Below are 24440 nucleotides of genomic sequence, written 5' to 3'. Positions count from 1 at the left end.
TTAATCAGCAACGTCACCCGAAGTTAAATAGGACACGTCATTCATCATTGTCGGTATAGACTGACTTTACTTATATGAGAAAATCTCCATTCAAACATTCCTAAATCTCATGCTAATAGTTGCTGAAAACCGTTTATTTCAGATGAAATCAAGTTAATATCGTTTTGCTACTTCACAGCTGTTAAGGACTACCGACGTGAGGTCAAATGTATCGTGTGTGTGCAGGAAAAAAACTAAGTGTCAAGATTATTTCTCCAAGAGTTAACCCTACCAAGATAACCAGATGATGCCAAAATATGCCTCCTCGTGTACACAAGCAAACAGCGGTAGGAAAAATTACACAAAGCCAGTAACAGTCATTGCATTATTAGAAATAAGGAAAGACATGAGTATCTGGGTAGGTAGGTGCGTTTATCAGAACAAGTTGCCGACAACGACAGGCAAGTGGCTTGTGTGACAGAAGACAATAGATCGCAACTAGCCACTTGAATCTCAGAGAATAAAATAAATAATGAACGCATGCAAAACGGTCACAGGAGCAGAAACAATTTAGATTAGTGCCGGGGTAGGCTTAAGATAAGGGTGTGAAACCAGTTCAGAGGTCGTCGCAGTGTCGGCGATGGAGGCATTCAATGCACGAACGTAGGATTTGAACTTCTTGCACCCGTAGACGTTCACAATAGCGTTGGATTGGCGTGAGATTTCCATAACCCACTTCATCCTGAGGATCAAAACAGAGGGAAGGGGTATGAATTTGTTGGATTAATTTAGAAAACTACCTGCGGAAACACAATGGATAAGTAGAGAGCACAGTAATCAATCAGTAGACGGCGTTCGAATGAACGGCACTAGATACTGTGCCTGCGTGAAGTATATTACCGGAAACATCACTAGCCAACCAGTCCGCCTAAACTTATACAACTGTCCACGTCGATTAGCCCGCCTGCAAGAATGAGGTTCGGTTTTGATCCCACCCACTCTAGTAGTAGCACTTTACACTTTGCAAGTTTGAAGCGCGCGCCAAACCGTGCGGCAGAATTATGCAGGTTATGTAAGGATTTGAACCAAGGAGAGCAAAATCGTTCGCACACTCAACATCTGTGAGCAAACCTCTCGAGAGCGTTCTAAGAGGTTTCAGAAGCCAGCAGTAAAGTTCAAACAGCAGGTGAAGAGGAAACGAGAGGGCAGTCTTGTCTTACACCACTGGACGTGGCGAACTCGGTGAAAGCTCCCATTACCAGGAGATCGCATCCACTGACCTCAAGAGTTATAAATTTGGAAAAGACGCTGTTGATCGCCAGACACCGCCACAGTTTCTGACCATCGACAGAGTCAAAAGCAACTTTCAGATCAAAAAATCGACAAACGTTGGATGTTTGAAGGACTGACGCTGTTCGAGAAAATGTTTCAAGATAAAGATGTGGTCAATGTATCCTGGGCCACGGTGAAACCCGGCTTCGTTCTCACCAATCTGTCTCTCCCGACAATCGATCAACCTACGCAAAATAACGCCAGAGAGTACCTTCGGTGGTACAGCTGCCGAGCTGATGTCACAATGGTTTCGGCATGACATTCTCGCACTATTTTTAAAGACTGGGACGTATAGTGGAGGAGCTCCACTCCACTAGTATTGTTTTCGTTCTAAATCTTCTGCAGTGTGGTTGTCAGACTATTCACCGAGACTTCACTAATTTCTCTGAAAAGTGCGGGATTCAGACCATCCGGTCACATGCCTTGTCGAATTAAAAGAGTGAGATCTCACGCTGTACGACGATTTTGAGTTAATAGCCGTTCCACCGTTTTCGCATGCCGCCTCTAACACTTGTTTTCTTTTGGCCGGTTAATCGGGTAAGCTGAAACAGTGTGGCTGTTTTCTGCACCGAAAGTCTTCACCATCTCCCGGGTCTCCGAGATGCATCTGCACTCTCCGGCGTTCTTGAAACTTCTGATCATCCGGTGTTTGAGAGATCTGCGTGGCTAGCTTAGGCACCAGTTGGTAGTGTGGTATTTCTGGCAGCAATAAGAACGGCTGATCTCGACGATTCTCAGTGTTCATTTAATTGCGTCGGTTGGCTTGGATATGCTATCCTGAAAGCAGAGGCTATATCACCTTTAACTAGCTTCTATTTAACCTCCAAGTAGTCTTTGTCACTCGCATGACTGTAGTTCCAGTAGTTTCCTGTCCAAATCAGCCCCACACTCTTGAGCTACTGAAGCGTGCCGATGTTGAAGGATGGAGTTGTTTGCTTTGGCACGTGTACTGGTGATGGTGGACATAGGCATGATCAGAGCCAGAAGGTACAACAATCCCTAACTGGGGGTTCTCCATCGGTAACCAACAACCGCATTGTCCAGTTGAGTCCAAGACTGCTGGTTGGAGGCGTCCAAGTAACTCGATGTGGGCTTTTGTTCTGGAGTTCATACGGACGGTGATCAGCACACAATTGAAACAGTCGCTCCCTGTTATCCATACGCTAAGCCTCAACTACAAATCTACCACCTAATTGTGCTTTTTCCGAACTTGGCCGTCCAACTTTGTAATTCATATCACCCGTCAAAATTAGTATAGCCGTCCTTCCACTCGCAACAGATCTCCATAAACCAATTGCTTCTCGGTCTCAGAACTGTAGTCTGCGAGGTGCGTGCCGATAAGACGAGTAAACACCGTTTACCATATCGACCTGAATTGATCTTAATTGAGCCAGCCAAACAGCAGAGTACAAAGACGACTATTTACTGAGGTCCAGTCTAGTGAGGCCCTTTTAGCCTTGGAGTTGAGTGCAACTCTCACACCCCTGAATTTAATTGAGCCAGCCAAACAGCAGAGTACAAAGACGACTATTTACTGAGGTCCAGTCTAGTGAGGCCCTTTTAGCCTTGGAGTTGAGTGCAACTCTCACACCCTAGACACAATGGGCTATTGAGTCAAGATCACTTAACACCCGAAATGTGGAACACCTGTGCTCGTCCTGAGCGGCTCGAGGTGCAAGAACAAAGTATGTGCTTTAGAGGCACAACATGCACCGACAGAGAGGGAAAGCAAGAATTCAGCAAGGGATAACTGTTGCCCAGTTTGACATAGAGTACGGATTGAGAGCCGTAGTAGGGATTACATCTTTTGAGGTTAGTAAGTGGTTATTTTGGTTTGTTTTTATGGGCTATAATTTGGACATGAAACAAAGGTCAGGGGATTAGGAGATGGGTTTATCCCACAGTACCACTAGATGGCTGGGAAATGAAGTTGAGTGGATAACTAGAGGGGGGAGTCATATTTCTTGGATACCCAAGCGGAAATGTGGTTGAGATATCCAACCTTGAGCCATCGTCTCAAAAGCGACGGTCACAGCCAGCCGTTGGACGATTGGAGTGCGTAGTTTTTAGGGCCGAACTTTTGTAACCCGTTCTACCCCGAGGGAAGGCAGCATCACCGCTTCCATGAATATGAATATGCTAGTCGCCTGAAGGAAATGCCTTACTTCCTTCACACTCTTATCGCAGAGGAAAGCATGACTTAGCCCCCAAACCTCCTCGTAATACGATTTCTCACGGTACGAAAACTCGCTGTTCTTCATTAGGCTGCTTAGAATTGGACTTCTTGGTATTGTTGGACCTTTAGGAACTGAGTTCCAGTGATTACAGCCCATTGCAACACTGAAGCCCGACCACCTGGAAAAGGTGACAGCCTTAGGTAGAGGTAGACGCGGGCTCCTTTTGTGCATTAAATGTCCGGTGTTATCTGTGATAACCTCAATAACAACCGGTATCTCGGATCCGGTTTGGTGTATAAGGCGAAACAGTTTCCAAACAGCTTCCCAGATGTATCAGATCTATTCATTTCCAGAGCCCGTTTATTTCACCAGTTTCCTCTACCCACACACAAACTATGTGTGAACTGACGTCAGACAGATCGGCCGGTTGAATTATGCTCATCGGTAGGAAAACCGACTTCTTCCACGGAGAAGTGATAGTCACCATTCTGGCGGATCTTCGGAAACACCACAAGCCGTATGCCATTCCGTATGAATGGCAGGTAATCAGGCGTGTACAGGGGAAAAGTGGAAACAGTGAACACGCCATCATACGCTGCGACCGGTTCTGGCAGGGAAGTAATCATGAAACTCCACGCAGAGTGTAGCACATTGAAGAACATTGGGTAAAAAGTAAGTTTTCAAATTGACATGATGAGTGATTGAGTTGCAGCTGAACAACTGTGAAAATGAGTGAGGGGTCGCATTACAGTCGACCGAATTGAAATATCTAGGAAGACCCTCAATCCTAGGGTTCGGTACATCGCAGATTGGAGTGTTGTACCGTTGTGAGACACGCCTAGAGGGATAGAGAATGTAAGGAGTAAGTCGACCACTTTTTTCAGAAGCATAGATAGTTTGACTGTAGGGGGTCAAAACGAACAATGGAGGAACCGAAGAAATTGCTTCAACCCGACGATATGGTGCAAATGAAGAGCACCGTTTCCGAGGACGATAATTTTACGGAATATTTATCTGGACATAAAAAAAGTCTACTGCTAGGACAGTCTGAAAATGAACGGGAATTTAATTCCTCTACTAGTTAGCATAACATATCTCAGTTTGACAGAGAGTTAGGGAGTACAAGCATCAAACTGGTTATCCTTGTATCATTTAAAGACAGGCTGAGTCCGTCTCAAGTGCGATCTTCCTAAAAACGATAATCCAAAGAAACTTTGACGAATCGTCTCGATGCAGACGATGCCAAAAGAAAAACCGTGTTCTGTCAAAGAAATCCTAGCTAACTGAAGGTGGAAACTGATTGAAAGGCGCGGCTGGAACAAGGCGATTACCTCAGAAACCATCGGTCCATATGCTGAAACCAACAGCTCGAAACGCATTGTCAGGAAGGCGATTGCTTGGTCATCAATAGGGTTCCCAGGGCAGAGTGGTGATGTGCGCAACGCATGCAATGCTGACGTTGTCATAGACAAGTGAGCGTCTAATTGGTCTGAAAAAAGTGGGACAGAAGCAAAACAATTTGACAACCAAGACAAACACTCCAACCAATAGTACAACCAAGATAATCCGAGTTTTGACAGGGACATTTTACGCTGCTATTCTGCACATAAGATGGGAGGTTGACGAATAGAAAACTATCTGGTCCCAATCTTAAGCAGTCTAATATCGAAAAAAGTCAATCATGTTCGGTTAATTAACCTAACGGAGTCTTGGAAGGACAGACGGAATTCACTACCACCTGTATTTGGAAGAAGTGTATGGAGATTTACAGCTGGCGTGAATAATCATGCCATGGGCACTAGACCAAACTCATCAAACTGATATTCATTCGAGTTTTAGTTCGAGATATCTCAGTGGTTAAGGCGCAAACTTATTAACCAGAAGGACCATGGTTCGAACCCAACAACGGCATTTCGATTGCTCCTTTCTAGTCTTGGGTAACCTGGCAGTATCGCAGCCCTATAGCTTCTTTCGAATGGCGTGGCAGCTAAACACCGAAAGGGTACTACAGCTGAACGATTATTATTGATAAAATTCAGCTGATATGTTGAGAGTTTAGGGAGTTAGTGCAAGGATAAATTTTGGAAGAAACATAACCAACCAAGTTCAAAGGTGCTTCGACAGAGACTCGCTAACTAGGACGTGATCACTCCCCAAAATCATAATTACAGCGTCCGGTATTAACACGAAATTTAAACATCAATTTACGGTGTCAATAAATGTAAACAAAAGGAATTTACACAGCTACACAAGTGAATTAGAGATCGATGACTTGCCAGAATTCATAACGAAGACGCGACCAAACGCGATTGCATCGGACAGAGAAGACGAATCTCCGGTTATATGTAGGGTCAAGGGACTACAAAGCGGAAGAAAAAACAAAACCCTCAGTAAAGCTATATGATTTCGGGCCTAATAAGGAAATGAAGAAACACAAGTCTGTTGCGTAACAGAAAGCCGTACGCGGCCATTTTGCACAAGGACACCCCACGTTGAAGGGCATCATATAAATAGTTCAGCATGAACAGGCAGTTTGCAACTGAAAATTGGAAATCAGCCTGCTGGCCTTGATAGGAAGAAAAGACTGAGTATGATGTGGCAGGTGGTCGCTCAAATATAGCATCTTTATGGTGCTGCTACCATGAGCAAAAACGGAAGAACCATGAAGTCACTTTGACATCGGCAAGATAAACCGGCAAGCTGAGCGCCGGCCCAAGCAACTGGACTTTCTCCTCAGAATCTGATGCTTGCACTTTTGCCGAAGGCTATAGTAGTGTTGTTACAGTACCGACAGACTTCTTGACACATTCCCCCAGCTCCCGTCCCCATTAATGACTGTACTGTAGGTGAAGCCAATCTAAGCTGAAAGGCTGGTTCATCCTTACTGGGAATCATCAGCAGTGCGTATCCCGCCAAACTTCGGGAAGTTTTGAATCCGCGACCACCCTACCAGTGAAAGGAAGAAAGCCTTCGCTGCGGAGTTATTTATCAGAAAATGCCAACTGACCAGTTACAGACTATTGGACAGGGAAGCAAAACTCTCATAAGCATCTTGTTTACAAAAACTGAATAGCCATCCTCCCTTTGAACGCGTTTTCCTGAACTGTTCTGGATATTCATTGACTGTTGCTCAAATCCAAGCAAATACTACAAAGCGACTCCACAAATTCCACAACAGATCTCACTTTTCAAGAGGCGCGAACCGGATTTACGAGAAAACATACTACTCGCATGCCTCCCCCATCAGTAGTATCACCGGTAGTTTAACACCCAACCATTCAACCACGAGCGGCTGATCACCCATCTGGCCAAGTCGCACAAAATTTGTTGCCCCATGAAAAGGCAGAGGGGCGGATAACCGAGAACACATGGGACAGAAACCAAAAGGGAATTGGCACTTACGACTGCAAGGCAATGAGGTTGAGAAGTTGTTCCCGTTTGGAAGATAGTTGATCCGACTTGCTAACCCCTGGACAATTAGAACAATACAGATAGGAGGAAGAATGTCACAAGTTGTACAAACATTTTGTAAGCAGAACGTTTCCGTCGAATTTTCATGCAAAAAGTGCCGGTTGACAAGTTAATTCTGAGTAGCTGGTCTGCTGGCACCCCTACCGTTCACGGTCAGAGAGGAATTGAAATTGTTAGACAAGACCAAAACGATTTGCGTACGACACTCGGTTTATTAACATGTCCAAGCTGGACGAGCTAAAGTAAACAGCTGATCCATTACAGGTTGGTGATGCTCTGACCTAACTGGACAAAGATCACCCATGGTAAGCAGTTACCACACGAAAGAAAGATAATTACAATCCCGCTTCTTTCATTCCATAAACTCGTCCTTATCAAGCCACCGTTCTCATACGGAAAATAAATGAATTCGAAACTCAGAAGGCGGTAGGCAGAAGTTACCACCTGTAAATTCAAGTTACGAAGTAAACAAACGAGAGTCGTCATCCGAGACAAATGTAACCAAATTGTACGAATAATGTTCTAAGGAGTGACACTTCCGTTGCCGAGAGATGTGCAACCTAGTTAATTATTAGTCACAATAAAACAACACTACTGAGAATTATGCTAGACGGATGTCCAGGGTTATTTCATGAATCGTGGGTGCAAGTGTTAGTTACAGGCTAACCCAAGGTCGACTTAAATTCAACGACGAACCCGTGTTTTGATAGAGATGGTGTGAACGGTGGGCCGGATGTACGGGGGGACATTGTGAACACAATGCTATACAGTTTTCCTTGGTGATATCAACACCTTCGAGAATCTCGAAAATTACTGCTGCAGTGTGTAGTGATGACAGTACGTAGCCTAGATGAAAAAGTATACTCACTGGAAGTCCAAATGACTTGCTCCCAGTGAAGGTGCTACGAAAAACGTGTGGAAGAGATTACGAAAAGTTTGGGTGCTTTTGGTGCGACTCATAGTTGGGGATGAGGTCAGCGTCTCCTCACTATGCCTGGTTGGAGACACTACGAGATATGGCAGCAAGATATGAATGACTATCAATAGAAAGAGAGGGAGGCCCAGAACATACCGAGGTCTGTCTACGGGAAGAACAAAAGTCAAATTGAGTTTCACACGAAATAGGGAACTCGGTATGTCAGGGTTCCCTTCAAGTGTCAGCGTCTCTCACTATGCCTGGTTGGAGACACTACGAGATATGGCAGCAAGATATGAATGACTATCAATAGAAAGAGAGGGAGGCCCAGAACATACCGAGGTCTGTCTACGGGAAGAACAAAAGTCAAATTGAGTTTCACACGAAATAGGGAACTCGGTATGTCAGGGTTCCCTTCAAGTGTCATCCGTCCAGGCTTAGAAAACTGGATCTAAACACAGAAACTTCCCCTTTATCAGACAGGGTCACCCTGATGGATGGAATGGCAACCTCAGCTTAGCATATAAACATTAGTTTAATCGACGAGTTGGACGTGGAAAGCCCTGTGGGTTAGTCGGGTTTACGGCACCCAAGATAAAATTTGCCCTGGAACCTTTTGTCACTTCATCGACTGAACTGAATATCCACTCAGGCAGGTGCCCAACAGTTTGAACTCATAGATCCCTTTCCAAATAAAATAAAAACAGCTCAGCTTTAACATCCTTTCGGTACACAGCTCCCATTCGACTGAAAAAAGCTCGAGGGCGGCTGGGATACTACCAAGTTGCTCAAGTCTAGACAGAAGCAGTTGATAAAACAGTGTTGGGTTCGAACCATGGACCATTCGGCCAGAACCAATGGTATCCTTGCACTCGAGTCAGGCCCGTCTTATTAGCTGTAGGGAACGCGCAAACTACCTTTTGTGTTTGGCGATCGATGCGGTCAGGTTCTTCATTTCCAAGAGTTCTAAGGTGATATACACCCTGTTCTTTGATGATGAAATGCAGATATAAGTCTGGTTACCACGGGGAAGAAGGTCTGGCATCAGTTTGGGGTTGGACTTGGATTCCTTTACTCGTTGGGGCATTCGTTCGCCGAGCATAGCACTTACGCATGGCAAAGCATTCTAACAGCTCGTATATAGTATTAGTCTTCTCGCCAGCCTTTGTCCCCACAGACCCCACTCGATTTGCCCTGAACTCCGCTAACATCTCACAGCACATTACTCGTCAAAATGCACAACATTCACCGATTTTGTACTTCAAGATCGGATAGCCGTTTATGTCCATCCTAGGTCATACGTTGTCCAGCTCGCAGTGTGCACCATCCTGAAGGAGGCACGCACAACAACACATGTCTCAGTAGACTATGTTCCAGCCAGCGTAGCACACGGCCCTAACCACCGTAGTTGATGGTGCTGGGTGTTTTCCGCAAATGAAGTATCCGACTCATGACCAAACGTCCGTTTTCTAATTGTCCCCGTTCGAATTCGTTGATTCCATCAGACACTGGCAACACTTCTGGAACAATTTTACTCAAAACCTTGAAGACGCCCCATGTCATCTACCAGCGGAGACCATGTTCTGCAATCACACAACAACACACCCCTAAAGGTAGTCTGGTACATGTGACCCTTGGACCCAGTGATACGTCTTTCTGACGCCACAAGTGACGCAAAATGGCGAAGGTCATTCGGGTCTTTGAGGTTTGTGCACTGAATTTATCAGACGCCCCTCCGTTACGGCTGGTACAACTACAAACGTCCACACCCTCCAGTGATTCCTCTCGGATTATAAGGGGCGCGCCCAGAGACTTGCACTTTGAAGGCGCAGGGCGCATGGCGAATGATGAGATGATGGCGGTCATGGAAAAGGATGAGCTGTAAGATATGGCTCAAGAGTAGATGTGCTGCAGTAATTACGTCCAAACGTTGACAGTCCTCCATTGAAATAAATACTATCGTCTTACAATCTGAACCTACTGCAACGGAAAAACTGAGTGATTTGCATACCGAACAGGAGCACATACCTAATACGATACGAACATTGTTATGGGGGTTCGTTTCAGGCACAAAACCAGAGAACATGAGGAATTCCGCGCTCGTTCGTTTTCCGTAGTCCATCAGAATCTAAGTCGGAAAAGAGGTAAGGGATATCTGCATGATCATTGATGAGGACAAAAGACGCACACAAAGGGATGCAAGGCCGTGAGTACGTATGAGTACATGAAACTGTACCAATGTTACGACCCATGAACAAGTCAAAACATATTCAGTTAAACCAATGCACTAACAAGAGGGTGTGACAAAAGTGTTCTAGTCGTCTGCTTTCGTGTCCCTCAACCCATACGCTGTGCACAACAAGAACTACTGGTGAAAGGAAGAAGGCCTTCGTTGCGAAGCTATTTGTTAGAAAATGCCAACTGACCAGTTACAGACTATTGGACAGGGAAGCAAAACTCTCATAGGCATCTTGTTTACAAAAACTGAACATCCATCTTCTCTTGAACGCGTCTTCCTGAACTTTCCTGGATATTCATTGACTGTTGCTCAAATCCAAGCAAATGCTACAAAGCGACTCCACAAATTCAACAACAGATCTAACTTTTCAAGAGACGCGAACCGGATTTACGAGAAAACATACTACTCGGATGTCTCCCCCATCAGTAGCAACATCGTGACAAAAGTGTTCTAGTTGTCTGCTTTCGTGTCCCTCAACCCATAAGCTGTGCACAATAAGAACTACTGGTAGCACAGCAGTGAAGCATCAGTCTGCTGCGGCTGGAAAGGACACTGTAACAGTTTAAACAGATTGAAGCACGAAGCACTCGTATCTGTTCTCTCTTCAACCGACGCTGAGGCTTAGGAGAGTTCATGTAGGGTAAATTACCTGGATAATTCACAGTAGTCCGGGGAGATTTTCAGAGACCTGTCCACGTGGTGGGGGAAGGAATCAAGCAAATCTGTAGGTCATCATCTATCAACTATCATCGTCATCATCACAAACGCAAAGTCAGCACTCAGATGGCAAATTTAAGATACTGTTGACTGCATTTCAACTACCAAATGGACACGAGGCAGTAATTTAGCTCAGTGTGACTGCTTTTGAGCTCACTTGACTGCACCATTTGCAAAAGAAACCATCGAATTCATTTAACCATTTTTGATGGCTTTGAGGTTATGTACAGCTCTTTAACTGGCTTATAACAGTGCGCGTTGCCCTAGGGTTGTGGCGGCTGCACTCGTGAATGTGAAAACAACAAAGGTGAATCAGAGCATAACAAGGAACGAACCAATAAGCACCGAGGGGACCGGAAGGTGTGTTAGTCAATCACTTTGGAGATACTAAATATTCCTAGCTAAATTATGAGATTTCACGCACGAGGTAAACAGGCATCCATGCACGCACTGACAACGTCTCCTTGAATGACCCCTAAATGTGTGCAAACTAACCAAAGTTGGAATATAACCCAGCCATTAAACAAACACATAGGAACACGCTGATTCTAAGATTGAATCTCAGGAGTCACGAAGCAAAATTAGACGTATAAACAAAACACACTACTCATAAAGTTCCTGAGAACGCTTCGATCGGTTTCGCCCTTCTTGGGTGCAGTACATGAATTTCCCTCAAAACTTCGCTCTACCCAAACTGCACGAACCTAGCGACATTTCCACACCTATTTGATTTTTGCAGGAGACCCAAATGAATCCCAACTTGATCTCTCTTTCATAATGGCAAAACACGTCGTGCGCTACCGAAGAGCTTCCAGCAGCCTTGTGGGTAGTGTGTTACTAGATTGAAACATGATGCTGTCCGGTCAGTAAATCCAAATGAAGAATATTATGAATGAGAGACTCAGCTGGAATTCAGTAGAAAAAACAAATCGAGGTACAAATGAATGTATTCCAAAAGCAGACGTATTTTTCTCCAAACAAATTAATAGATTTGAAGAAGCTAGACCTTCAAAAATGATCCGAAAGCACGAGTCGAAGAGCGGCACGAAAAATACGAGGCTCATCATATTGTCCACTGCGTAAAAACCCACAAGAGGACCACATGAATGAACATGAATTAAGTATAGTGTATGATAAAACGACTCACCTGAGTGTTTTTGGGTGTGGATTCCATTGCGTAGAAAATCAGTTCACCGGATTCCGGGTCAAAATCTGTTGTCACCTGTGGTTCAAAAAAAGTGAAATCGGTTACTAAAGTAAGCTTGGATCGCTGAAGTATATGTGAGGGATGAATATCGATGGTTGGCTAAAGGATCCACTTTCTCCACTCATCTGAAAGACAGGATTGCTGGAACTAGATACTCCGTTAGATGCCATACATTTAATATCACAACCTTGCTTTTCAGAACAACATTTGGTACACAGAATGGCTCCAAATTAGAATGTATTCAATGAAAATTTCCCCATTTTCAAGCATTTCAAGTAGCTTGATAGGTGAAAACGCCGTTGTACAGTCTGAAACACCGTATCTCAACTTAACAGCAATTTAAATGGACAACGAAAACGATAGAAACCTGAATCGTTGAAAGCTCATGATAGCACTGATCGACATTACTTGACAGTCTATCACCGGTTTCACCGTGTTTCGAGCAAATCAGACTGACGCGCTTCCCAGATTTCAATCCATCTGCGCCTTTACTTGAGCGCCAGTTTGTACACGCATTGCATTTATAACTCGTCTGCACATCGACTCTGATGATAATGTCCGTTTAGCTGCAGCACCCTTTCGATGCATAGCTACCACGCTATCTGAAGGAATAACGAGGGCTGAGACTTCCGGACTCCCCAAGCCCAAACAAGAGCAGTCGAGATCTCCGCGTTGGATTCCAACCGTGGACCTTCCTGTCAGTAAGTTCGCGCCCTAACCACTAAGCTATCTCGATCCTGAACGGGAGACCCTAATGAGAAGTGAAACGACCCAATCCTTCGTTTACAGTGTAATGACCTGAATCTATTCATTGTTCAACACGGAGAAAGAGCTCAACATGAGTCGGCACGTACAAAAAGGGCGTAGTTGCCTTTCAACTTGCCTATCACTTCTGAGGCAATAATGTGACGAATTCACTACGTTGGTTGCACTAATGGACAGTCAGTTAAGCCAGTGATGGAGGAGATGAACCGCCATAATGAAATAATAATAATAATAATAATAATAATAATAGAAGCAGGGTGGCTCACTTGTCCCAGTTTGTGGTTGATCAGATCCCAAATTGGGACCAAGCACATTGCCACTGCGCCACCTTTCTCCTTTGGTATGAGGTTATTTCTGCTCATAATTGTGGATACGGCCCACCTACAATGATGCATTTTTCACCTGATGAGTGCGGAGAGAAAACGTTCTCGGAGATGATAAATAAAACCTACGGCAGAAAGTAGTTTCACCCAAATGTGAATGCATTTGTGTGTACTGACTTGAAAATATTTTCCGTTCTCGGAATAAATAAAACCTACGGCAGAAAGTAGTTTCACCCAAATGTGAATGCATTTGTGTGTACTGACTTGAAAATATTTTCAAACAGAGGATATGAATAAGCGAATAAGCACACCAGTAACATGCAGACAAAGGTTACAGATAAAGATGTTGACAGTCCGAACCAGTAATGAGAGGCAGTAGAATCAGAATTCATAGATAGGAAATAAGAGAAACCGGGTTTTTTATTATTTTTCCTTCGAAAAGTACGCAAGACATTTCTATGAGCCTGTTTAGTCGGATGACAATTATAAGATAAGGATGGCTGATGAACGTTGTTATCGGCACCAACAACGCGGTTACAGAAATCAGTAGTGCTCACTCAGAGTACTACCAAAGAAGTTTTCTGTCCCTGAAGGAATGGAAGTCCAGAGCAAGAGCCTTAGCACGACCACGCTACCATTGGTGTATCCCACCAACGAGTGGGAACCATCAATCACGGCGCCGCCAGCTACGAAAGAAGTAACGCACTCACTGAGTCCCCCGGCTTAGTCGAGGAAATCTACAAGAGGCAGACAACCATTTGTACTAACTGGATCGATACGATACAAAGTTGAGGTGAACATGGTGTCAGACTGGTAATGCAGATGAAGTGAACCAGAGAATAAAGGGTGAACTGAATCACATCAAATCGATAATGATGATCATCCGTCTATGACTATCTGGGACAAGGTTTGTCATATTTTCCAACTTATATGCCACCTCTACGATATAACACTCAGGTGAGAAAAAGGGTAAATTATATAATCATGGTGGAACTTGATCAAACCTGCACTTTTAAGTGGTTCATTTCCGGCCAAGTACCTTAAATGTTGTGGTCGGCAAGGACTAACAAAACCCGGAAGACACTGAGTCCATTTCGAGTCGGATCGATGAAGGACAACGGTGTGTGTATTTCAATATGGAGCGGATATCGCTTGCCAGGCAGACTTGTCCAAGAAGTGGTAACGAGTACCTAATCGACTACATCGTTGTGCAACAGAGATGTCAGTAGTGTACTGGTTACGAAAGCGATGCGTGGAGGTGAATGCAATGTATTCCACTCTGGTACGTGCCAAAATACGTGTCGCACTTGGAAACCGTCTCGTCGTGGACTAGGGGTTCAATCAACTTGGATGTCAGAAAATTGGACATGCAAACCGCACCAAATTATTGCCACGCTCTAACTTAAAAAACGGTGGACAAACAGGTTCTAAGCACACCTAAAAGTCAGTGGGGCTGAATTCAGAGATGTTGTGGATAGATTCGGTCTAAATCGTCCAGCTGTAGCACCCTTTCAGTGCCTAAATGACATGCCACACGAAGATTGCACAAGGGCTGGGATACTGAGAGGTTGCCCAGGCCTAGACAGGGGAAGTTGAGAGACAGAGGTCGGGTTCGAACCACGGACCTTCCGGTCAGTAAATTCGCGCTCTAACTACTTAGTCTAAAGCAAGAACGATACTGGCCTAATGAGGGTGACTCATTGATATCCAACGAAATTCAGGAAAAGAACTTGGCGTTTATCAAGCAGCTCAAAATCCGATAAAAACGGCGGACAGAAAAGCAACCTAGAAGTCCCAACATCGAGCTTCTGAAACAACTACGAGAAATAAAAAGTGAACGATGCAACAAACGAAGTCAGGAGCTACAACCGTGTGAGGATCGACGTTGCCAGAGAGATATGCCTGTAAGAACTTTCAAGTTTTCAGCTGATAGAATACGAACATAACGGGGGTAAACGTGGCTACTCCTAAATAAACCTGGCTAATCTATCTACAGCCACGGAACTGCTTACGGTCATAAACTGCTACTAAATTGGAGACCAGAGAGAGAGAGTGGACAGCTTGCCTTCTGAATCGTTCAAGCAGGAAGGACCGAACGATCCGCCCCACCTACTAGGCGACATTTTGGAGGTAGACGATCCGCAAGATTTCAAGGATACAAAGATAGCCCCTAATGGTGACATGGCACCTGGACACCCGCATTGACCTAAAGCTGAACGATCTTATTTTTTTACATATGAAGGGAAAAAAGCATGCAATCAGTCTTCTATGCACAGCAGCCAAGACTACCACTCGTATTCGGCTCAACTGACTGGTCTCTGGGAATCTAAAGAAAAACGCTGCTGAAGTGCAGGGTGGAGTGCGAAGGGATCAAAGTACCGTTGATTCAATTTCCGCCACAAGATAAACCTGAGGGAAATGTTGTGAACAGAAGCAACCACTCTTTGAACTGTTTGTGAACTTCAACAAGTCCTTTGACTCAGTCAACAAAGAAGCACCATGGATCGTTTTACGAAAGGATGGTTGCCGGAGGAATTTGTGAAACTCATCACAGCCTTTCGGAGTAGAATGAAAGCCCGAAGCGGATAACTACCTCGAGCGACTTCGCAATCGATAATGCAGTGAAGCAGAGCCGTTTCCTTTCTCCAACCCAACCTAGCCTCTTTAACACTGGTTGGCTGTGGGATTTAGTTCGGCGGCATCTCGCTTTGGATTAAATATCAATATTTCTAGGACGATAGCCTTTCATCAGCCCCCAAAATATCTCAACATAAAAACACAGTATTTAGTTGATTGGTTGTAAGATAGTGTGCTGCAGGGAGTTCTGCTGGCGTGCGAAAAGGCACGCCTTCGATGCCAAAGGTTAACCATCTGTGTAAACTTGTGATGAATCCATTCTTTCACTGTTTTGATTCCGCATGTACTGCAAACGTTAAGAAATCACCAGTTATACATAGACGCGGGCTTGACTGGAAGTGTATGTGTTAATTACAACAACCTATCTGGTAGCTTTGATGCTCGTAAAATAAGACGGCAAACAGAAGGTCAAGTGTCCACCTACTGTCCTCAGCACCTGCACTTTCTTTGGGCAATGTGTATCCGGACTTCCCACTCAAAAAACCAGAGCACTTGTAAGCTTGTCGGGTAGAAACGTACAAAACGATAAACAAACCTATAGTCTTCAAAACAAAAACATCTCTCAAACGGTAATCCGGAACCACACAAATGGCTGAGGAAGTAGGCATACTGACGACAAACAGATTGAAAATTGCTGACAACTAGTTCTGAAATGGAACGATAAACAGATAATTTAAACGGAAACGTACCAAGGGTCTTGGATCCGCGAAGGTGACACAGATCTTCAGGCTTCATGTACATGAAAGTATGATAACATGTAGGCAAAGTATCTGAAAACAAGCCTCTCTAAAGTGGACATTACCACATACATATGTAACTGCGGTAGTTGGATTCCGACGACAGGCACAGTTCATGAAGCAGTCGGAGGGAGAGTGCGACATTTTCCATAACAGAGCAAATCGGGTCCCGTTTGATAAACTCACCTAAAGTCTGAACTAACATACATCCTGTAAACTAACTGAACTCCTTGGAGCATCCGGTAGTTACATCTAACATGAGGTTAACCGGTATTCGAAGGACACATGCATTTTCCTTATGGATAGGAAATCTTGAACGATGAATGGAATATGTACCTGGATGTCTGATTCGGCACACAGACCGGGTCCACAGTCAGTAAAAAAATGAGAAAATACAGGCTGATGTATATGGTGTTTGTGAAGGACAAGGAACCGATTGATCGCCTCGATTCGATCCGAGTGTTGGGTATCCAGTATCCTCAGAGAACAAAATTCTAGGTGCTGTAGTATTTTTACTGAACTTACTGGATTGAACATTAATTAGATCCTCCGATAAGGAATATAGCTTCAAAAAGACGTCTCTCGCGTTGACTGCTGTGACGGTAGTTTCAAGACATACTTCAGTATGTTATTAATCAAACCCGACGGACCTACTTTCAAGTAAATCTTTGGCAATCAGATCGCTTTTACGTTTAACGCTTTTTGAAAAATTCCGCGGTCCAATACATTGGCAGGGAGTTACCATGAGAACCCGAGGGTAAGATTCTAGGGAAAAATGTACTGTTAGGCACGAGAATGGCGCAAAAAGGAAGTCGTCAAGATACGAAGTTATACACTGTGAAACATGAACAAAGTAGGTGTAAGGAAACAAACGCTATTTGAATGGGGTCTCGAAGAATTGATGCTCTCAGGTGTATCTTGAACTTTCCTGAGTGGCAGCCGAAAGATCGACACTGAGAAATACACTTAACCGAATAAACCAGAAATGTCCCGCCCAGTGGCGCAGGTGATTGAGTTACAAGATATCACTCATAACCCTCACCACAATAACGAACTGTGCTTACCACCGGACGCAAAAAGCTGTGAGAAGTACTAAAAACCTCACGAACAGCAGCACCCGAGGGCAAATCAACATGATGAATAGGACATTGGTGCTGACCGCACACGACAGTGAATGATAAATTTCGACAAACACATTCATTTGTGCATCAAGTTGGTTTTGACGGGAGACTCAACTGGAACCCAGCTGAATCCCTCGTTTGTGGTGCTTTTAAGTAACTGAATGTGCTGCACCAGGCCGCCTCATGTTTCGGTTGGCATGATATTGGAGATATCGCGATACACTGTATAGACGTGACACACTAATCATAAGGTTGCTGCAAAATCGTCGACAGCGCACGACCGGTTTCGCCTATCTGATGAGCCTCAAGAAAGGTAAAACCGGTCGCGGGTTGCCGAGGAGTTTTCAGCAACTTAATGAGCAGTGTATGATGCCTATTAAATGGTAACTTGTTTGCACCGGTATGCAAAAAAAATATGGCAAGTCTGCTTCCTCATTACCTCCATCTGGCCACCAACCATTCCCCAACAGTTCGATTGTTGTGGGTTCACTTTTTTGTGGGTGATACCACCGGGCCACTGTAAATAAGGGTTTGATTAGGCGAATTCCGTAATGAACAACTCCGACACTCCGTGATTTACTACGGTACGGTGTATCATTATTCTCAACATCGCATCCGCTCGTCAATTTGGTATGGTTGATACCTCAATACTTCAAAAAAGAGGTGGTCCCTATGACCACGTATCAGATGCCGCGTACTGCGATGGCAAACGGCTCCATGGTCTACGGACAAAACTCCGATTCATGACAACAATACGAGACTGCGTACTACAGAAGGCAATGGAGTATCACCAAGCCAACTGGCCAACAACCTGTCCCTCAGAACTCCAACAACTTTTGTCAACGATGAAGTTCACCACGTTTTCAACTGCTGTCTTCTCTTTGGCGACCGAATCATCTTTCCCACTTGTTATGTCCTCTTTGATGTTACATCATCATCAACATCATCATCATCAGCAGCAGCAGCAGCAGCAGCATCAAGGACAGCAACATCAGTGTTGCCACTGATATCAGTCAGACACGTAAGCTCACCGGAATGGAGAAGACGAACAACTTCGAGGAAGTTATACTGCAAACAAGTGGATCGTTCCGCGGTATGATTTAACTAAACCAGAATACAAAAAGAGCTAACAGTCCAATAGGATGTCAGTGAGAGGTTGAAATGTAGAAACAAGGTTTTAGTATACAAGACAAATCGTAGGACTGCTGCCGAGGGTTGAGTTGCACTCGTATGACGGACCTTCGTATTCGATCGATCCATCTTCTAGGTGCGCAACTTTTGGAAATTGCTGGTTCATTCATAGGCTCTGGAGATTTGGGCTTTTTGTGTCGAGAAGAATCTCCAGTGGAAGAACAGGGTCAAGTGTAGCTGCCGCTGGAAGATAGGAAGCGCGTAGCCCATTGGCATGACGGACCCAGACAGAGCAGCCTACATTTACTTACCAGACAACTCTTCCGGCACGGCGCACAATTATTCCTTGTGTCCACTTTTCCGCGCTACCACGATAGTCTTTCGCTAGCGCAGATTGACCGGGTATAAATATGTTATTTACAGCACCGTGATGTCGGTTGAACTGAATTTCCATATTTATGTTTCTACCGGTTGGCGAATGTGGTGTTGGACGGACGAGGTCAACGGGTAAGCGGATCTTCCGGTTCATAAGTACCTCCACCGGGGACTTACCATGCCGAGCGTCAACATTTGGTGTCGCCCTTCAACTCAGCAGAAATGTCTCGATAATTTCCGGTGTGGTCCCCTCCCCTTTGAGTTTTTGGAGTGCACGTTTGAAAGTGTCCACAAATCTTTCCACTTGCCCATTTGATTGTGGATGAAACGGTGGTGATCGCACATGTTGTATGCCATTTTCTTGACAGAAATCGGAAAAGTTAGCGGAAGTGAATGCACTGCCGTTGCCAGAAACAATGATATCTGGAACTCCGAAATGGCTAAACACGTTGTAGTTCTGAACTGGTAGCCTCAGCAGTAATATGGTTCATGCTAGACACCTCTGGCCATTTGCTATAAGCATCTACTAGGATGAGATATTGTTGGCTGTTGATTGGTCCCGCAAAAGCAACATGAATTCGTGACCATGGAGTTTCTGGGACGGGCCATAAATATAATTTTGTTTTCCGATGGGATTTTGCAGATAGTTGGTGTTTTGAGCACTTGCGTACGAGTTCTTCTAACTGCTTATCCATGTCTGGCCAGTAAACATAACTACGGGTTAATGCTCTCATACGGTTGATACCGGGATGTCGAAAATGAAATTGTTTGAGAACACTGTTCTGGAGTTTCGAAGGCAAAACCACGCGTTCTGAAAACAACAGACAACCATCGACTTCGGAGAGCGAAGATCGGTGTTGGTAGAACGGTTGAATCTCTTTATCTGGGCATAATAGAGGCCAGTGTGTGCGGTGAAAATGTATGGCTTTTTTCAGTAATGGATCACGAAAAGTGGCGTCGCGAACCATAGCAGAAGTGACTTGTAAAGCGCGGATTGCTGTAGTAAGCATAGTATTTACTTCCGGTTCCGCTGTTATTGAAGCGATAACCGCATCTTCGAGTTGTGGACGCTGAGAATCCATTAGCCTTGATAATGCGTCGGACTTGCCCATCGCACCAGTTGATTGGTATTTGATGGAGAAATCGTAGCCCAAGAGCATTGTTGCCTAGCGTTGCAAGCGATTTGATGTGTACACAGGGATACTTTTCTTTGATCCGAAAATGCCGAGAAGTGGTTTATGATCGGCGATGAGCGTGAAATGACGACCATATAGCATTTTATGGAAATTCTGGACGGCGAAAATTATGGGTAAAGCTCCTTTTTCAGTTTGTCCATAATTGCGTTCGGTAACTGTCAGGGATCTGGCTGCAAGGGCTATTGCTTTTTCACTTCCATCAGGGAAAACGTGAGAGATAACTGCCCCAATACCATAATTGGATGCGTCTGAAACCACAATAATGTCCAGAGCTGGATTGTAACGCGTGAGAAGCAAGTTAGAGCTAAGTTGTGACTTCATGTCATAAAATGCAGATTAGCAATCGTGTGACCAGTTCCATGAAACATCCTTTTGTAGAAGGTGATTTAGTGGGTAGCAAACACGATGCATGTCTGGTAGAAAAGTGCTGTATTGGCTAACCAAGTCAAGGAACGAACGTAGAGTTGTTAGATCCGTCGGTGCTGGCATTTGAAGTATGGCAGAAATGTTTTCTGCGTCCGGACAACGACGATTTTCGTCAAAGATAAATTCCAGTTATTAAATGGAGATCAGGAACATTCACTTTTTTATGTTCGATACCAATGTCTCATATTGGCCAAGCGCGACGCGGACGATTACGTCACTTTTACGGCGTCGTCAACCGCGAGTGTGAAAAATTTCAATTGCAGTCACTTACAGAGGATCAGTTCAAGTGTCTAATTTTCGTTGCTGGTCTTCAGTCTCCACATGAATCAGATATTCGCACTCGACTGCTTTCCAACCTTAAGCACGAGAAGGATATTACCGTGAAAACATTCACTACCGAATGCCAACGTCTGCGTAATCTTAAGCACGATACCGCAGCGGTACAGCAGACGTCACGACCTACTAATCCCAGTGATGTCATGGCATTGAAACGAACCACTGTCACACATGAGAAAAAACCGCCAACACGGTTTGGTTTTGTGGCGAGTGGCATTATGCATGTTTCTGTCCATTCAAGAAGCACAAGTGACAGACGTGTCATCGGTGGGACCACAAAGAACGTTTCTGCTGTACTAAACATAAAGGTACTCTCAAGCTTTTGTCCGATACTAAACCAGTGTTTAGGCCAAAACATCCCGTTCCGTTTGCCGCTCTCACGACCGTGGAGGATGAACTTGTTCGTCTCCAACAGCTCGGGGTTATGCAGCTAGTTTTCAGCACGGAGGCAAAAACCATGTGGTTGAATTTGCTCCAGCACACAATGTAATCGATGTAGTAGTTCGTCTTGATTGTCACCAGCGATGATATCATCTAAGTATGCAGCAACTCCGGGACAATCGTTGGGCATGGTATTCATTATTTTCTGGAATGTAGCTGGTGCAGGTTTTACGCCAAAAGGTAAGCGATTAAACTGAAATAAACCATGATGCGTATTAATGGTCAAGAGTTTAGGTTTGGTACCGGATAAAAGCTTGAGAGTAGCTTTATGTTTAGTACAGCGTCCAAGGCCCTTTGAAAACATCAGCGAATTCAGTCGTGAGAATGTTTGTGAAATGTTTCATAATACCTGAAGAGCACGATAGTTGTAAAGCACTGCACACAGATGTCAGGGGTACACTAAAAAGGTCAAGTTTTTCAATCCAATCAAGTCCAAGAATGTTCAAATTAGGTGAGATAACAAGTTCCTGAGAACTGTAGATTGTTGAATGATACGTTACAGGCTAACTTGCCAGTCAGTAGTAGTGTACTGCCAGATGCACTTTGGGCCCGATGATTCGTGAATGACACAACAGGTTTTCCTATCAACTCCCAATTGGAACGTGAGATCAACGTAATATCTGAAGCTGTGTCGAGCTGCAGACGGATTGGAACTTTGATGATGGGAACTGTAAGGTATTTCCTTCGGGACTCGAATTCAACTTGCAATGTTGCAAACACAGATCTGGACTGCGGACGTTTCTTGTACGACTGCTTTTTGACTGTGTTGCTGGGTGAACTGTCGAAGTTCTTTTTGTTTTTGAGTGCGGTGGGTTTTGGGGTACGGCAGAAACGTTCTTTGTGGTCCCACCGATGACACGTCTGTCACTTGTGCTTCTTGAATGGACAGAAACATGCATAATGCCACTCGCCACAAAACCAAACCGTGTTGGCGGTTTTTTCTCATGTGTGACAGTGGTTCGTTTCAATGCCATGACATCACTGGGATTAGTAGGTCGTGACGTCTGCTGTACCGCTGCGGTATCGTGCTTAAGATTACGCAGACGTTGGCATTCGGTAGTGAATGTTTTCACGGTAATATCCTTCTCGTGCTTAAGGTTGGAAAGCAGTCGAGTGCGAATATCTGATTCATGTGGAGACTGAAGACCAGCAACGAAAATTAGACACTTGAACTGATCCTCTGTAAGTGACTGCAATTGAAATTTTTCACACTCGCGGTTGACGACGCCGTAAAAGTGACGTAATCGTCCGCGTCGCGCTTGGCCAATATGAGACATTGGTATCGAACACAAAAAAGTGAATTTTCCTCACCGAAAACTTCACGGAGTTGTTCCACTGTTTGTGCGAAGTTTAAATCCTTTGGATGTTTGGGAAAAATAAAGTTCGTGCTCGAGGGTTCCAGGTTTCCGGACTAAGAGACGGGGTTTCCACGCCTCATCTTTGTCGGTAAACTCGTCCTGAAAAGTATCTTCCCAGCGACTGTACCATGAATCGAATGTGGGACCAGATGCTGGTTCGTAGAGGAATTCCGTAACAGCTGCTGTAATAGAACCGGCAAAGGATAATGAAGTACCAATTTGACATGGAACCGATGTCTGAAGACCGATAGCTTGAGTAAGAGACTGAATAAGTCGCAATTGCGGTTGTTCGAACTGCGCTTGTTGCTGTTGAAGGATTGCTTTCAAATCCTCAGCTGGAGTTGACATGTTTGTGTTCGCGTTGGGTACCCGTCACCAGTGTTATGTCCTCTTTGATTTATGTCAGTCAGACACGTAAGCTCACCGGAATGGAGAAGACGAACAACTTCGAGGAAGTTATACTGCAAACAAGTGGATCGTTCCGCGGTATGATTTAACTAAACCAGAATACAAAAAGAGCTAACAGTCCAATAGGATGTCAGTGAGTGGTTGGAATGTAGAAACAAGGTTTTAGTATACAAGACAAATCGTTAGTTAAATGGATTTGTTCGTTTGGAGGTAGTCCTCCTAACACCACCAAACTTCGCGTCCTGTCCCAACTCAGTTCCACAATGGACACTCAGGGATAAGCTGCATGCTCTATCGCTCCTAATTTTACTGGCACACAGATGAGCATGTTGACCACGTAAGTCGGAGCTGATTCCGATGCGCAGCTGCCCAGAAGTTACCCAACCAACAGTCACTGCAGCCTTGACCCCAGCCAGAAAAAACTGTGGTCGCTCATTCACGTAGATTTTGCCGGAGCACTTATCGGATAGAGTTTCCTCACCGTTGCCGAGGCATCCAGTTAGTGACCCGAAGTCCTTATGCTTCAGACAACAACGATAGAAACCATCACTAAACTGCGGCAATTGTTTTCAATATTCGATTTATCGGAAACCAGTGTGTCCGACAGTGGTACGCAGTTCACGACCCATCACCTTGGTTACTTCGTTCGAAGATTTTGGATCCTCACCATTCCATCTGCAGTCGAACAGTCACGCAGAGAGGTTCTTAGATACATTTCAACGCGCGCCGATAAAAGCAAAAGGGATAGGATCACGGCAAGAGTTTTGGCCATCGACTCATGCCAGTTGTCTGAAACAAGCTCTCTTCGAAATGCATACGGATACGTTAAGCGGACACACACCGGGGAACTCATCCCTAACTTTGAGGGGAGCCCGTGGAACACCGTAACGTTTGAGTGGGATACACATTTGGACGCTTGAGGTTGGATGGGGCTGTGTTTTTTTTTAGTGTATACCCCTGACAAGGAGCAGCAGCTTGAGAACTCAGTAGCAATTAGCCAACTGAAGTATTGTCCAAGGCTTTCTATCTGAAGGCTCAAAGTGTTTTATTACTAGATCTCACAGAGCTATTTTTTACTTTGGTTTTATTGACAACAAAAAATACACAAATCGTTCATTTGTAGTACTCTTTCGGTGACTAACTGCCAT

At 44.6% G+C, this 24440-nt stretch overlaps 1 protein-coding gene across 1 annotated transcript; it reads right to left on the bottom strand.

The window, feature by feature from the left end:
* Positions 1 to 131: 131 nt before the first annotated feature.
* T265_06994 (hypothetical protein) lies at positions 132 to 18918 on the bottom strand (the record flags this gene model as incomplete). The annotated part of the gene is made up of 16 exons (XM_009172411.1): positions 132 to 721; positions 4820 to 4977; positions 5789 to 5847; positions 6891 to 6957; positions 9904 to 10003; positions 11979 to 12053; positions 13070 to 13184; positions 16299 to 16410; positions 16453 to 16533; positions 16573 to 16686; positions 16723 to 16795; positions 16837 to 16994; positions 17026 to 17118; positions 17155 to 17335; positions 18552 to 18725; positions 18808 to 18918. 16 exons carry the CDS (start codon positions 18916 to 18918, stop codon positions 596 to 598), a joined length of 1797 nt encoding a protein of 598 aa, XP_009170675.1.
* Positions 18919 to 24440: the final 5522 nt, after the last annotated feature.

Source organism: Opisthorchis viverrini, assembly GCF_000715545.1.
Source record: "Opisthorchis viverrini unplaced genomic scaffold opera_v5_153, whole genome shotgun sequence".
Classification (NCBI taxonomy): Eukaryota; Metazoa; Platyhelminthes; class Trematoda; order Opisthorchiida; family Opisthorchiidae; genus Opisthorchis; species Opisthorchis viverrini.
Note: the sequence above shows the minus strand (reverse complement) of the source record. Positions and strands in the feature narration are given on the sequence as shown.